The sequence below is a fragment of the Muntiacus reevesi genome, chromosome 2 (genome assembly GCF_963930625.1).
Source record: "Muntiacus reevesi chromosome 2, mMunRee1.1, whole genome shotgun sequence".
In the NCBI taxonomy this organism is placed as follows: Eukaryota; Metazoa; Chordata; class Mammalia; order Artiodactyla; family Cervidae; genus Muntiacus; species Muntiacus reevesi.
The window spans coordinates 63,037,722-63,051,196 of NC_089250.1; the positions used below are offsets into that span (position 1 = coordinate 63,037,722).

The window sequence follows — 13,475 nt, forward strand, 5'->3', positions numbered from 1 at the left end:
CTTCAATCTAGGTCCTCAGGGAGAATAGGGGTAACAGTTTGTTACTGAAAGCTGCACGGAGGAGAGGGTCGCTGCTGAGCTGGGCCTTAATGTATTTTGGTTGGTAAAGAGCAGGACAAGGCCTAAAGGAACAGATTAGCAAAGAAAAGGAGGTGGGAAGGTGCATGGCATGTTCAGAGGAGACCAGGCTGACCAAAGAGTAGGACTGATCCTGGGAAGTAATGGGAAATGAGCTGGTCAAGAAAGGGAATTCCAAGGACTTCCCTGGTGATCCAGTGGCTAAGGCTCCAAGCTCCCAATGCAGGAGAGCCGGGTTTGTTCCCTGGTCAGAGAACTAGATCTCTCAGCCTGCAACTAAAGATCCAGCATGCTGCAACTAAGACCTGGTACACCCAAATAAATAAATATTTTTTTTAAAAAAAGGAAATTCCAGAGTAAAGGGACCAAGCTTATTTGTAAATTCCCCAATATGATATCATAGAAAAAGCAAGAACTTTAGAGCTGGGCAGAAGCTAGGTTTAATTAATTGCTCTGGCCACTTGGACGGGTTAACTTATTTGTAAAATAGGAGTGATGATATTTCCCTTGAAGGGTCATTGGGAGGATTAAAACTGTGTTTTACAAAATGCCAGCACAGAGCATGGCCTGTGGTAGGTCTTCAGTACCTGGTAACGGGGGTTGTATTTTTTTCATCTTTGGTACCTCCTCTCCTTTCCTGTTCCCTAGCTCCTTGCATCTAATGGTCACAAACGATGGAATCCTGAAGGACTACTCTAAGGATCATGACTGGTGCGAGGAAGGGTCTCCCTATACCAAGGCAAAGAACCAACAATCCCCAAAGATAGTTTTATGTCTTTAAATTTTAATTGTTTGGCTCAATGATACATTTATTGATATTTCTAGGATTCAAGGGGCTTCCCTGTGAGTCCAGTAGTTAGGAGTCCGCACTTGAGCTGCAAGGGGCACAGGTTTGATCTCTGTTTGGGGGGGTTAAGACCATGTATGACACATGGTGTGGCCAAAAAAAGAATTTTTTATATAATTCAAAAGTCAAAACTATTTTAAAAGGTATGCACAGAGAGAGTATTTGTCCCTTCTGCTTCATCTATCCCATATCCCTTCCTTTTGTGTGAAATCATTTAAATTAATTTCTTGTTCATATTTCTAGCGATGCCTTATGCAAATGTATGCATATATTCATATTTCCTCCAGTTTCTTGCATAAAAGACAGCGCACCACATATACTGTTCTGTACCTTGCTTTTTTCACATTGTGTCTTGGAGATCCCTCCTTAACAGTTTTTAGAGACCACCTTCATTCTTTTGTATCATAAAAGCAAATCAGTTCAGTTCAGTCGCTCAGTCGTGTCCAACTCTTTGCGACCCCATGGACTGCAGCACGCCAGGCCTCCCTGTCCCAGAGTTTACTCAAACTCATGTTCATTGAGTCTGTGATACCATCGAACCATCTCATCCTCTGTCGTCCCCTTCTTCTCTCGCCTTCAATCTTTCTCAGCATCAGTGTCTTCTCAAATGAGTCAGTTCTTCGCATCAGGTGGCCAAAGTATTGGAGTTTCAGCTTCAACATCTTTCGGGATACGGCCACTCCCTAAGATTTCCTCTAGCCCTCTTCTCTTTCTCATCTTAGTCAGGAGACGCTGGCGGTCCTGGAAGCCAAACAGTCCGAGTCCCTCAGTGAACTGATCTCCCTTCGGGAAGCCCTGGAGTCCAGTCGCCTAGAAGGGGAGCTGCTGAGGCAGGAGCAAACAGAAGTGACCGCCGCGCTGGCCAGGGTGCGTGGGCCTCCCCCGCACTGGCGGGGTGGGGCGGGCGGCTTGGAAAGTTGATTGTTTCTAGGAAAAGGGTATGCAACCTGTGTCATTCTTCACTTTGTAAGCCATGGCCCTTCCTATTTTGTGCCTCAGTTGCTAGTTTCTGTCCCTCCCAACAGACTATATTGGAATTAAGAATGATTTTCTAAAGTATAAATCTGGTCAAGTCAGTCTCTCTTTCCTAAAACCATTCAGTGGCTCCCCAGCTCCTTGGTGTCACACTCCCAGCCCTCTGCCCGCTGCCACCTTTCCTAGCCTCCGTATCACCCGAGATCCCTGTCCTCACTCCTATGCCTTTACTATGTACATTCTCCATGGTACTCATTCCCTTGTGACTCTAACACTCTGTGTGAACTCTTCCCTTTGCCTGAACTGCTTCTTTCCTTCCCCTTTAACTGCAAACCATTCCTCATCTCTCAATGTCCAGCTTCACTGTCAACTCTTCAACCAAGCATTTTTTGACTCTTTCCAATTGAACGAATGTTTTCTTTGAGGCCCCAGAGCACTTTGTGATTCCATTGTCTGTGGTGTCATCACAGTTGTGGTTGTTTATATATCCTGATGTCTGTGCTTCTGTCATGTGAGTTCCTCTTTCACTCTTCAGTCAATGCATGGGAGAGTGAATGAATGAATGAAGGGAAAAGTTCCTGTCTGTACACAGGAAGCAGCAGGTGTTGGGGATGTGAGCTGTTCACTGTTGCAGGGAAACTGGGAAAAGAAACTCTTTTAACTATCTGTTTTTAGGCAGAACAGTCAATTGTGGAGCTGTCGAGTTCTGAGAACAGCCTGAAGGCTGAGGTCGCTGATCTTCGGGCTGCAGCTGTCAAACTCAGTGCCTTAAATGAGGCTTTGGCCTTAGATAAAGTTGGACTGAACCAGCAGCTTCTCCAGGTGAGCAAAGATCTCTGACACACAGCGTAGGACTGGGCCCCAACCAAGGGCAGGACACAGCTGATAGCCTGTGACAAGGAACAGTGCTCAGATGGATCAGCCCAAGACAGATCAGCTCCCATGTAGTCCTGGAATGAGCAAAAGGAACACTTAAATTGCAGAGGAAAGCAAAGATTATAAGGCCCGGGCTCAACCATTGAAAGTAAATCCCTCCCACATCTACAGCAGGACCCTTTGGGCTTTACAGTGTAATCACCAGAGCTAGGAAGGAAGTCCTAGAAGGAACTCTAGAAGGAAGACTAGGCTTTAATCCTGTTGTTTGAGATAACAGCAACCACCACAAGAGGATCTGCTGAAGAACCCAAACCTCAAAATCTTCTCTGGAGGTTACAGATTTAACATGTCTCAGACTTCCCTGGTGGTCCAGTGGTTAAGACTCTGAGCTTCCACTGCAGGGGGCATGGGTTCCATCCCTGGTGGAGGTACTAAGATCCTACATGCTTCTTGGTGCTAGAAAAGCAAACTGAACAGATTTAACTGTCTGTTCAATCACTCTTGTTCCCTTGAGCCCCAGAAATATTCTATGTTCCCTTATCCTGAATTCTTCAAGAGTAGCATTTTGCCTTTTGTTTGTTTGTTTCTTTATTTTTTTGGCTGTGCTAGGTCTTTGTTGCTGCCCAGGCTTTTCTCTAGTTGCTCGGCAGGGCTTCTGTGGCTTCTCCTGTTGCAGCATGACATGTGAGCTTCGGTAGTTACAGCTCACGGGCTCTAGAGCAGAAGTTCAGTAGTTGTGGCACACAAGCTTAGTTGCTCCAAGACGTGGGATCTTCATGGACCAGGAATCGAACCCATTGGCAGGCAGATTCTTCACTGAGCCGCCAGGGAAGTCCAGGATTTTGCCTTTTTTGTCTCTCCCCAACATCTAGTACTTGCAGTAGAGGCTCTAGACCCCAAATGTGTGCTTGGTCCTCCTCTCCCATAAGCACTCCTGTATCCTTCGGTGGGGAACAGAGTCATATATTTCATGTAGACTTCTGTCTCACCTCTTCATCTCTAAACCATAACCCTTTGTCTCCGATGCGCTTCCCTTTTTGGCTAGTAGTTAGAACAGGAGAACCAGTCTGTGTGCAGGAGGATGGAGGCAGCAGAGCAGGCGAGAAGCGCTTTGCAGGTGGACCTGGCAGACGCCGAGAGGAGCAGGGAAGCCCTGTGGGAAAAGAACACCCACCTGGAGGCCCAGCTGCAGAAAACAGAAGAGACCAGGGCGGAGCTGCAAGCGGATCTCAGGGGCATCCAAGAAGAGAAGGAAGAAATTCAAGAGAAACTAAGCGAGGTGGGAAGATAAAACTGCTACCGTCTCATGAAAGTATATAATACATGCTCACTGTTAAAAAAACGAAAACACTACAGAAATGATTCAGGAAGGGAAAATCTCATTTCCTAGAAATGACCAGCATTACTATTAATAGTTTGGTGTACATCTTCCAGTTTCTTAAAGGAATTCCTAAAGGAATCCCTCACTTATGCCCCATTGCTTCACATCCATCAATTTGAGTTAGACACCTCTCTGGTGTTCTCTGATAATACGTCAAGTTTATTCAACCACCACAGCCTTCATACTGTATTATAATTATCTGTCTACATGTCTCCACCGTTAGACCAAAAGCTCCTTGAAGCAAGGCTATGTCTTATTTGTTTTTAATCCCTCCAGCTTTTAGCACAGTGTCTAACACATGGCAAGGTGCTCCGTGAGTTTTTCTGAACCAATGACCCAACTCAAAGGTGATCTTTCTTCCCTACCAAACTTCTCGTTGATCTACTAATTATTGTAATCTCCCCTCTCAGGGGTCTTCCCTGGTGACTCTGACGGTAAAGAATCTGCGTTCGATCCCTGGGTCAGGAGGATCGTCTGGAGAAGGGCATGGCAACCCACTCCAGTATTCTTGATGGAAAATCCCATGGACAGAGGAGACTGGCATACTACAGTCCATGGGGTCACAAAGAGTCTGACACAACTGAGTGACTAACACTCTCACTTTCACTCTTCCCTTCTCAGAGTCTCTTTCTCAGGGCGTTGATCACCTTCTTCATGGTAATGTGTGTGTGTCTTACTTCTTAAGACTAAAAGCTCCTTGGAGGTAGATCTCTTGCCACCCTAAGCACAGAGTCTTGCTCAAAGGAGAGCTTGTTTCCTGGGCTGGGCACTCTGGGTAGATCAGGGAAATGGATATATGGCCTTTGGTGTGAGAACACAGCTCACAGTGACCCTAATCTGATGATAGCAGCCTGGGGGGTGGTCCTGCCTCTGCACCTGTCTCATCAGTTCTGTACCCCCCAGACATATCACCAGCAGGAGGCAGCCTCAGCTCAGATGGAACAGCTAAAGCAAGAGACAAAGCGCCAGGAAGAGATGCTTGCCCGAGAAGTCCAGGAGAAGGAGGCTCTGGCACGGGAGAAGGCGGCTCTCGAGGTGCGGATGCAGGCTGTGGAGCGAGACCGGCAGGAGCTCTCAGAACAACTGCTGCAGCTCAGGTAGGGCCCACCCCCAGTTCTGCCAGGGGCAGAGAGCTTTGCAAAGCAAGGCGTAGCCAAGCAGTTCCTTGCCCAAAGTGTATGGGAGTTTCAATGAGTTATGAGTTTGTAATTGCCCCCCTAGCCTCTCTAGGTGGCCAGCAGTTAGAACCCAACTCCTCTTAGGGAAGGGTAAGGGGCTTAATGGGTAAGAACTCTCCTGATTCCTGAACCTGACAGCTCAGCCAAGGAGGTACTGGAGAGCAGTCTGTTTGAGGCCCAGCAACAAAATTCTCTGGTAGAGGTCACCAAAGGGCAGCTGGAGGTCCAGATTCAAACTGTCATTCAAGCCAAGGAAGTAATCCAAGGTGAGAACACAGCTGGGATGGGCACACTTCAGTCCACGGGGATACTAAAAGCCAGGAAGACGGTGGGAAGCTATTAGAGTCAGACCCAGGGCCTCCGAGGGGGCTTCCCTGGTGGCTCAGATGGTAACGAGTCTGCCTGCAATGCAGGAGACCCAGGTTTAATCCCTGGGTCAGGCAGATCTCCTGGAGAAGGGAATGACCACCCACTCCAGTATTCTTGCCTGGAGAATCCCATGGACAGAGGAGTCTGGCAGCCTACAGTCCATGGAGTTGCAAAGAGTTGGACACGACTGAGTGACTAACACACATACACACATACACACCCAGCCTCTGAGATGGGAATTCCTCATGAGGCCTGGGGAGGAGGGTGGAAGATGGGAGGGCAGAGGCTCAGAGACCGGACAGATCCTGTCCCTGGCATCCTAGGGGAAGTGAAGTGCCTGCAGCTGGAACTGGACACTGAACGGAGCCGGGCAGAGCAGGCGCGGGACACAGCAGCTAGGCAGCTGGCCCAGGCTGAGCAAGAAGGGCAGGCTGCCCTGCAGCAACTGAAGTCGGCCCATGAGGAGGAGGTGAATCGGCTCCAGGAGAAGTGGGTAGGTGGTGGATGTGGCCAGGGGGTGGGAGAGACGGACATGGCCTCCAGGGTGTAAAGGGAGCAGAAGAATACCTTGAATAATTCCTGCCCAATTCATAACTGTGTTTCCTTTGCTTTTTAATTATATAATTTAGTCCATTTGCTTTTATTGTGATTATAGGTATGTTTGGATTTATTTCTGTCATCTTTTGCTATTCGTCTTGTTTTTTTACCTTTTGGGACGGGGAGATCACCTTAACTTCTTTTAGAGGGTTGTAGTGAATGATTAACCTGTATTCTTTTCCTACCTTTTTTCTCTCTCTCTGCTACTTTGGATGATATGTACTGTGTTTTTTATTCTTTTAGTTATTCTTTAATATTTTAAAATACATACTTAATAGAATCTCAAGTTAATTGGTATATTTACCCTTTTCCTGAATGACACAGGATCACAGAACATTTTACCTGCTTTCACTCCTCCTCACCTATCAACTGTATTAGTCACTGTGTTTAGTTATTAGTAGTTTGTTAACACCATATGTTATGCCTTTTGATTATTTTATACAGTCAATCATTGCTTAGATATCCTGAAAATTTTTTTACAAGGTTTGTTTTTCGTCACCATTCCCTCTTGCATGTCGGGTTTTCTATTTAGATTTATTTTCCTTCTTGAAGGAAGATAACCTTTGGTGAGGGTATGTTGGTATTTAATTGTCTGAAAATGTCTGTTTTACTTTTATTCATTTTGTTGTTTAATCACTAAGTCGTATCCAACTCTTTTGTGGCACCATAGACTGTAGCCCACCAGGCTTCTCTGTCCATGGGATTTCCCAGGCCAGTAATGGAGTGGGTTGCCATTTCCTTCTCAGGAGATGTTCCTCACCCAGGGATCAAACCCTGCTCTCCTGCATTACAGGCCGATTCTTTACTGTCTGAGCCACCAGGGAAGTCCTTAGTTCTGGAAGATCCCCTGGAGGAGAAAATGGCAACCCACTCCAGTATTCTTGCCTGGGAAATCCCATGGACAGAGGAGCCTGATAGACTACAGTCCATGAGGTTGCAAAGAGTCGGACACAACTGAGTGACTAACACTTATTTTTTTTACCGAGAATTTATTTGTTTATATTTTGACCATGCTGTGCAGCTTGCAAGATCTTAGTTCCCAGAGTAAGGATTAAACTTGTGCCCTCAGTAGTGAAAATACAGAGTTCTAACCACTGGACCACCAGGGAATTCCCTATCCTCCTTTTTATAGATGAGGAAACAGAGGCACAGAGATGCGATAGAAATTAACTGAGGTCATACTAGTAGTGCTGGAGTAAAGACTGCAACCCAGGGCAGCCTGGCTCCAGAGCCCCTCACCACCATCCTGAGATCCTGACAGGGGCTGGATTCATCCAGGAAATCAGGGAAGTCGGTCACTGGTGGACCCTGGGAGGACCGGGATGCTCCATTCTGACGGTCTTGGATCCTGTAGGAGACATCATAGCTAGACGTGGTCTGACTTCAGAAGGCTGACCCTGCCACTCTGAGCAGGGGAGAGGGGCAACAGAGAATGAGTCCACCACCTGTTTGCTGTTACAACCGCCAAGCATGATGTGGTTAAAAATAGCAAATATTTGTAGCTTATATGAGGGACATTTGTACTTTAAAAAATAGTTACATGTATTATATCTTTTTTTTTTTTTGGTGGTATGGTATGGCATGCAGGATCTTAGTTCCCTGACCAGGGGTCGAACTTGTACGCCCTTCATTGGGAGCACAGAGTCTTAACAACTGGACCACCAGGGATGTCCCTGTTTTTTTATCTTAATTTATGTATTTTATCTTTGGTAGTGTTGGGTCTTCATTGCTGCATGCAGGTCTTCTCTGGCTGCGGCGAGCAGGGGCTGCTCTTCATTGCATTGCAGAGGCTAGGCTCTAGGCACACAGGCTTCAGTCGTTGTAGCACGTGGGCTCTGTAGCTGCGGCTCACAGGCTCAGTGGTTGTGTTGCATGGTCTTAGTTGCCCCACGGCATGTGGGATCTTCCCAGACCAGGGGTTGAACCCATACCCTCTGCACTGGGAGTACAGAGTCTTAACCACTGAACCGCCAAGGACACCCCTGATTTTTTTTTTTTTTTTTTTCAAATAAATCTCACTTGATTCTCATATAACTTGGTGAGATAGGCAAGGCAGGATAATTAGCCTCACCTCACAGATGAGAAAACAGGCTTGGTGAGCAAGACACCGAGGTCACACAGCCGGTGAGCGGTAGACTTAACTCTCACCTGCTGCTCCTCTGCCTCCGCGCCTCACCCTCTCGGCTCAGTCAGTGTTTCCTTCGTACGACCAGGAAGAAGAGCGCTCCCAGCACCGGCAGGAACTGGAGAAGGTTCTGGAGAGCCTGGAGAGGGAGAAGACGGAGCTGGAAGCGAGGCTGAGGAAACAGCAGGCAGAAATGGAGGCAATGCGGACGCGGAGGGAGGAAGAGCGGGCCGAGGCCGAGAGTGCCCTGTGCCAGGTGGGCAGCTGGGAGGGCTGCGTGTTCCCTGTGACCCCCTGCCTCGGACCACTTCCTTCCAGCCCCCCGGGAGTGGGGCTACAGGGGCTTCCAGGCCTCCCACTCTGCCCCCATGAGCAGGTGACTGGCACCGTTGGCTGCGGGGCTGGCTGTGTGTCCTACTTCCTGAGGGAGGGCCGCCGTTTACCACATCCTGTCAGCTGCAAACCGGTGGCAATCTTCATACTTCCTGGTTCTCAGTAGTGGTCCCAACCTTCCTGTGCCCTCAGCAGCCGCCGCGCCCCCCCCCCATCTGCCAGGAGAACCTAGAGCAGCTGGCGTGTCCTTGTGGCTTCGTGGCTGAGCATGGTGACCCCTGACCCAACAAGCCCCGGCCCCCCTGCCCCTTCACAGATGCAGCTCGAGACAGAGAAGGAGAGGGTGTCCCTCCTGGAGACGCTGCTGCAGACGCAGAAGGAGCTGGCAGAGGCCAGCCAGCAGCTGGAGCGGCTGAGGCTGGACATGAAGGTTCAGCAGTTAAAGGAGCAGGTATGGGGCTGGTCCTGGGCAGGGAGAAGAGGGAGCGGCGATTCACTCCTTCACACTGCTTTGTTTTTCTTTTTTAAATATGTACTTATAGGGCCGTGTCAGGTCTTGGCTGCGGCACACAGGACCTCTTGTGGCAGCGTGCAGGCTTCTCTCTAGTTGTGGTGTGCAGGCTCTGTAGTTGCAGCAAGTGGGCTTAGCTGCCCTGTTACATGGGATCTTGGTTCCCCAACCAGGGATCAGACCCATGTCCCCTGCGTAGACAGGTGGATTTTTTCTTTTTTTTTTTTTGGCTGCACTGGGTCTTGGTTTCTACACTCAGGCTTTCTGTAGTTGCAGTGAGTGGGGGCTACTCTTCATTGCAGTGCTCGGGCTTCTCATTGGGGTGGCCTCTCTAGAGCCCAGGCTCTATAGCACGAGCTCAGTAGTTGTGACCCACGGTTAGTTAGTTGCCCTGTAGCACGTCCAGCAGTCTTCCTGGACCAGGGATCAAACCCATGTCCCCTGCATAGACAGGTGGATTCCTAGCCACTGGACCACCAGGGAAGTCCCCACTCTTTCACATCAACCTGCTCTTTGGCACTTCTTTGCACCGGGCCCCGGTCTAGCTGCTGACACTCGACCAATAGAAAGGTGTGACACAATGGTGAACGTGACAGTCGTGGTATTTTATAAAGTGGCAGAGAGGACACAGAATAAGTGAGATAATTGTAGGTCGCGATAAGGGCTGTAAAGGAAACGAATAGGCCGAGGTAACTGAGAGGGATTCAGGGGAGGCCTCTTTGGACAAAGGTGGTCAGTGGGGCTCTCACTGAGAAAGTGACATTTGAGCTGAGCCATGAAGGTTGAAAAGAGTCAGGCCCTTAAAACAGTAAGGGTGAACCTTGAAAGCATTTTCTAAGTGAAAAAAGCCAGTTACAAGAGGCCACATGGTATATTATTCCACTTGCAGGCAGTAGCCCAAACAGGCAAACCTATAAAGACAGAGAGTAGATGAGTGGTTGGAAGTGAGGATCGGGGATGGGGAGGGTATGCAGTTTGTTTCTGTAGCTGATAAAAATGGTAAAAAATTATCACAGTAACCGTGGCACAACCCTGTGAATATGCTAAATACCATTGAATTGTCAGTTGCAGGATATATGAACTCAATCTCAATAAAACCATTAAAAAGAAAAGAAGCCAGCCATTTGAAGAACAGTTCAGGCAGTAGAAATAGCTGTTGTAAGGACCTGGGACAGGCAGAAAGGACCCTGGACAAGTCCCTTGATAAGTTTGGGGGCAGGAGCCCTTTGTCAGCCATGGAAGGAGGTTGGATTTTGTTCTAAGGGCAGAAGGAACGTGTTGGATGGTATCTAAAAATCAGAGTGGGACATGATTTACTATATGTATTTTTAAAATACTTTAGCCTCTGAGGGGAGAATTGTGTGTGTGTTTGTGTGTGTGTGTACATGTGTGCATGTGGGCGTGGCAGCATGAAGTGGAAGTCAGGACACCCGGCAAGAGCTGCTGCAGTGGTCTGAGTAAGGCACCCTGAGTGAGCAGTGCACTTGGTGAGGGAGGAGCAGGAGGAGGAGGTGAGGACTTGAGGTGACCAGGTATCATGGAAAGAACACGACTTAGCTGGGCCCCACCTCGGCTTTTGCCAACCCAACCTAAAAACCAGTATTTATACGACACAATCTCTGCAACACAGATTTTGTGACCAAGGTTCCCTTCTCTCTTCTGATACAGGATTCTCTCTTCTCCCCTTGCAGGAGACCACCGGGATGCTGCAGACCCAGCTCCAGGAGGCTCAGCAAGCACTGGAGCAGGCAGCCCAGCAGCACAGAGACAGCCTGGTGGCCCTCCAGGAGGAGGGCCGCGTCCTGCTGCAGGATAAGACAGACCTGCAGAAGCAGGTCCCTGCTCCTCTCTCCCAGCCTGGCAACCCTTCCCCAGCACAGCCAGGCCCTCCTACTCCCCCTGGCAGGACAGGGAAACCTTGGCCCTGCTGCCTGAGCTTGGGATGGGGAGGGGAGGCCCCAGTATTAAGTGAGAAGTGAAGGCTGCTCAGAACTGAGCATATGCCTCCCAGGCCTCTGGGATAGTTAGTAACCTCTCTCAGTGGGGACCATGGTCATTATTGTTTAGTCACTGAGTTGTGTCCGATCCTTTGTGATACCATGAACTTTACCCCCCAGGCTCCTCTGTCCTTTGGATTTCCCAGACAAGAATACTGGAGTGGGTTGCCATTTCCTTCTCCAGGGGATCTTCCCAACCTGGGGATCGAACCCACGTCTCCTGCATTGGCAGGCGGATTCTTTACTGTCTCAGCCACCAGGGAAACCCAAACCTCACATTTTTTTGGCATCCTCCTTGATCCAACCTCCCCCACAGAGCAAGTGTTTTTATACCAGGTTGCTTTTCCTTCTCAGAATCCTATATCAGATAGTATTTGGATTGTTTATTTTTTTAAAAATATAGTCACTTGGCCTTTGGACAGAGTTACATTCAGCCAAGGTTTTTCTTTGCGCCTCCTTTATACACCATACATGAGGCTGGGGAGACTGGTGACGAGGCTGAACAGTAGTGAGGGGCTTATGAATGGTTGGCGAAGGGAGGTAGTTAAGAATAGCACCTAAGGGTTGGCAGGCCCTCCTGGGCGTTGGAAATGGGCTGCTGACTATGGTAAACCTTGAAGGACCCTAAAGTCCTAGATGAGAACCATCCTTCCACTGACTTCCTATCCCTGGTCCTCATGCTCTTGACTTTTCAGGTGGAGGACTTGAAGTCTCAGCTGCTTTCCAAAGAAGCCTCCCAGAGGTTCGTGGACCAGGAGGTTCAGGAAAAGCTGAGAGAGGCCCAGGAGTGTAGCCGAATTCAGAAGGAGCTGGAGAGAGAAAAAGCCAGGTAGGCTGGACAGCCCATGGAGTTGGCTTTGGCCTGTCTGGATCCAGGGGTCACGGTGAGGTTGACAGTTCTTTGCTCAGGTCCGCTAACCACTCATGTCTCTAGCTCTGGACTCTACAAGTAACTGTGTAGAGAGGGCATGGTCCCTGTCTCCGAAACTTGCACTTCATTCATTTAGTGGAGAAGATGCCTCACGCACCAGACACTATTAATCAAATCATCTCCAAGGGAAGGTATTGGCAGGTTATGTTACCTGGAGTCTGAGGGATGAGAAACCCTTTTGTTGATGAAACTAGAAGTACAAGACTGGTACCGATGTCCAGATAAGAGATACCAAAGCTGGAGCCCTAGCGGGGTGGTAAGGAAGAGGAGGAGGCAAGGGGTTTAAGGGATGTTAGGGGAGTTGGGATCGGTTTATATGTAGTCTTGGAGTGGACATAGGCAGGATGAGGGAAGAATACTGTGATGTGGTCAGGACTTCTGAGGGTGAATGGAGATACCATTCACTGAGCTGGGGAATGTAGCAGGGGTGACTGGGTGGAGGGGAGGTGCAGAGGAGACGGGAAGAATTGGACGTGTTGAATTTGAGGTACTGTGTAGGGATTTCTGGAATTTGCCAAAGAGTAAATTGTGAAGTTGAACCTAGGAGCAATCAGTAGGTGCTCAATAAGCACAGATTTTTATTCTTAGCCTGTAATCATGATCATTACTGTTTCTATGCTAATTGTCCATGCTATGTTAGAGCAGTCAGATGAGAAGGCAGTTCTTTGTTGCCTGAGAGAATGGCCTGGCCCTCTGACCCCTCTCTCTTTTTTAAAAAATTTATGTATTTATTTTAATTGGAGGGTAATTACTTTACAGTATTGTGATGGTTTTTGGCATACATGCACATGAATCAACCACGGGTGCACACGTGTCCCCCATCCTGAACCCCCCACCACGTCCCTCCCCACCCCATTCCTCTAGGTTGTCCTGGAGTACCGGCTTTGAGTGCCCTGCTTCATACATTGAATTTGCACTTGACCCCTCTCTTTTTAGCCTGACTCTGTCGCTGGTGGAAAAGGAACAGAGACTGCTTGTTCTGCAAGAGGTTGACTCTGTTCAACAGCAAGAGCTGAGCTCCCTGCGCCAGGACATGCAGGAGGCCCAGGCCGGGCAGAAAGAGCTCAGCGCTCAGGTATCTCCCACCCCAGCAGGAAATCTCTCCCCTGATGGAAGCCAGCCTCTGGAGTCGGCGGGTGCTTGCTCAGTCACACTGGGGCCTCAGCAGACCCAGCAAGAGAGGGAAGCCAGGACCGGGTGGGGTGGAGCATGGGAACCTGACCCAGAGTCAAGAACAGACCGCTGATGACTGGAACATGGGGCCCAGAGGATAGGGC

At 48.9% G+C, this 13,475-nt stretch overlaps 1 protein-coding gene across 4 annotated transcripts in view; it reads left to right on the forward strand.

Moving 5' to 3' along the window:
* CEP250 (centrosomal protein 250) overlaps nucleotides 1–13,475 on the forward strand; it is a 54,724-nt gene that overhangs the window by 18,156 nt on the left and 23,093 nt on the right. For 3 of the 4 annotated variants that reach the window (XM_065921883.1, XM_065921884.1, XM_065921885.1), the window contains 11 exons: nucleotides 1,648–1,792; nucleotides 2,576–2,722; nucleotides 3,825–4,055; nucleotides 5,061–5,254; nucleotides 5,474–5,601; nucleotides 6,028–6,197; nucleotides 8,515–8,682; nucleotides 9,076–9,210; nucleotides 10,962–11,105; nucleotides 11,963–12,096; nucleotides 13,135–13,273. In XM_065921883.1, coding sequence (XP_065777955.1) covers nucleotides 1,648–1,792; nucleotides 2,576–2,722; nucleotides 3,825–4,055; nucleotides 5,061–5,254; nucleotides 5,474–5,601; nucleotides 6,028–6,197; nucleotides 8,515–8,682; nucleotides 9,076–9,210; nucleotides 10,962–11,105; nucleotides 11,963–12,096; nucleotides 13,135–13,273 — 1,735 coding nt within the window. Of the gene's footprint in view, nucleotides 1–1,647; nucleotides 1,793–2,575; nucleotides 2,723–3,821; nucleotides 4,056–5,060; nucleotides 5,255–5,473; nucleotides 5,602–6,027; nucleotides 6,198–8,514; nucleotides 8,683–9,075; nucleotides 9,211–10,961; nucleotides 11,106–11,962; nucleotides 12,097–13,134; nucleotides 13,274–13,475 lie in introns of those variants that run through there. The other variant, XM_065921886.1, reaches the window with a different exon arrangement.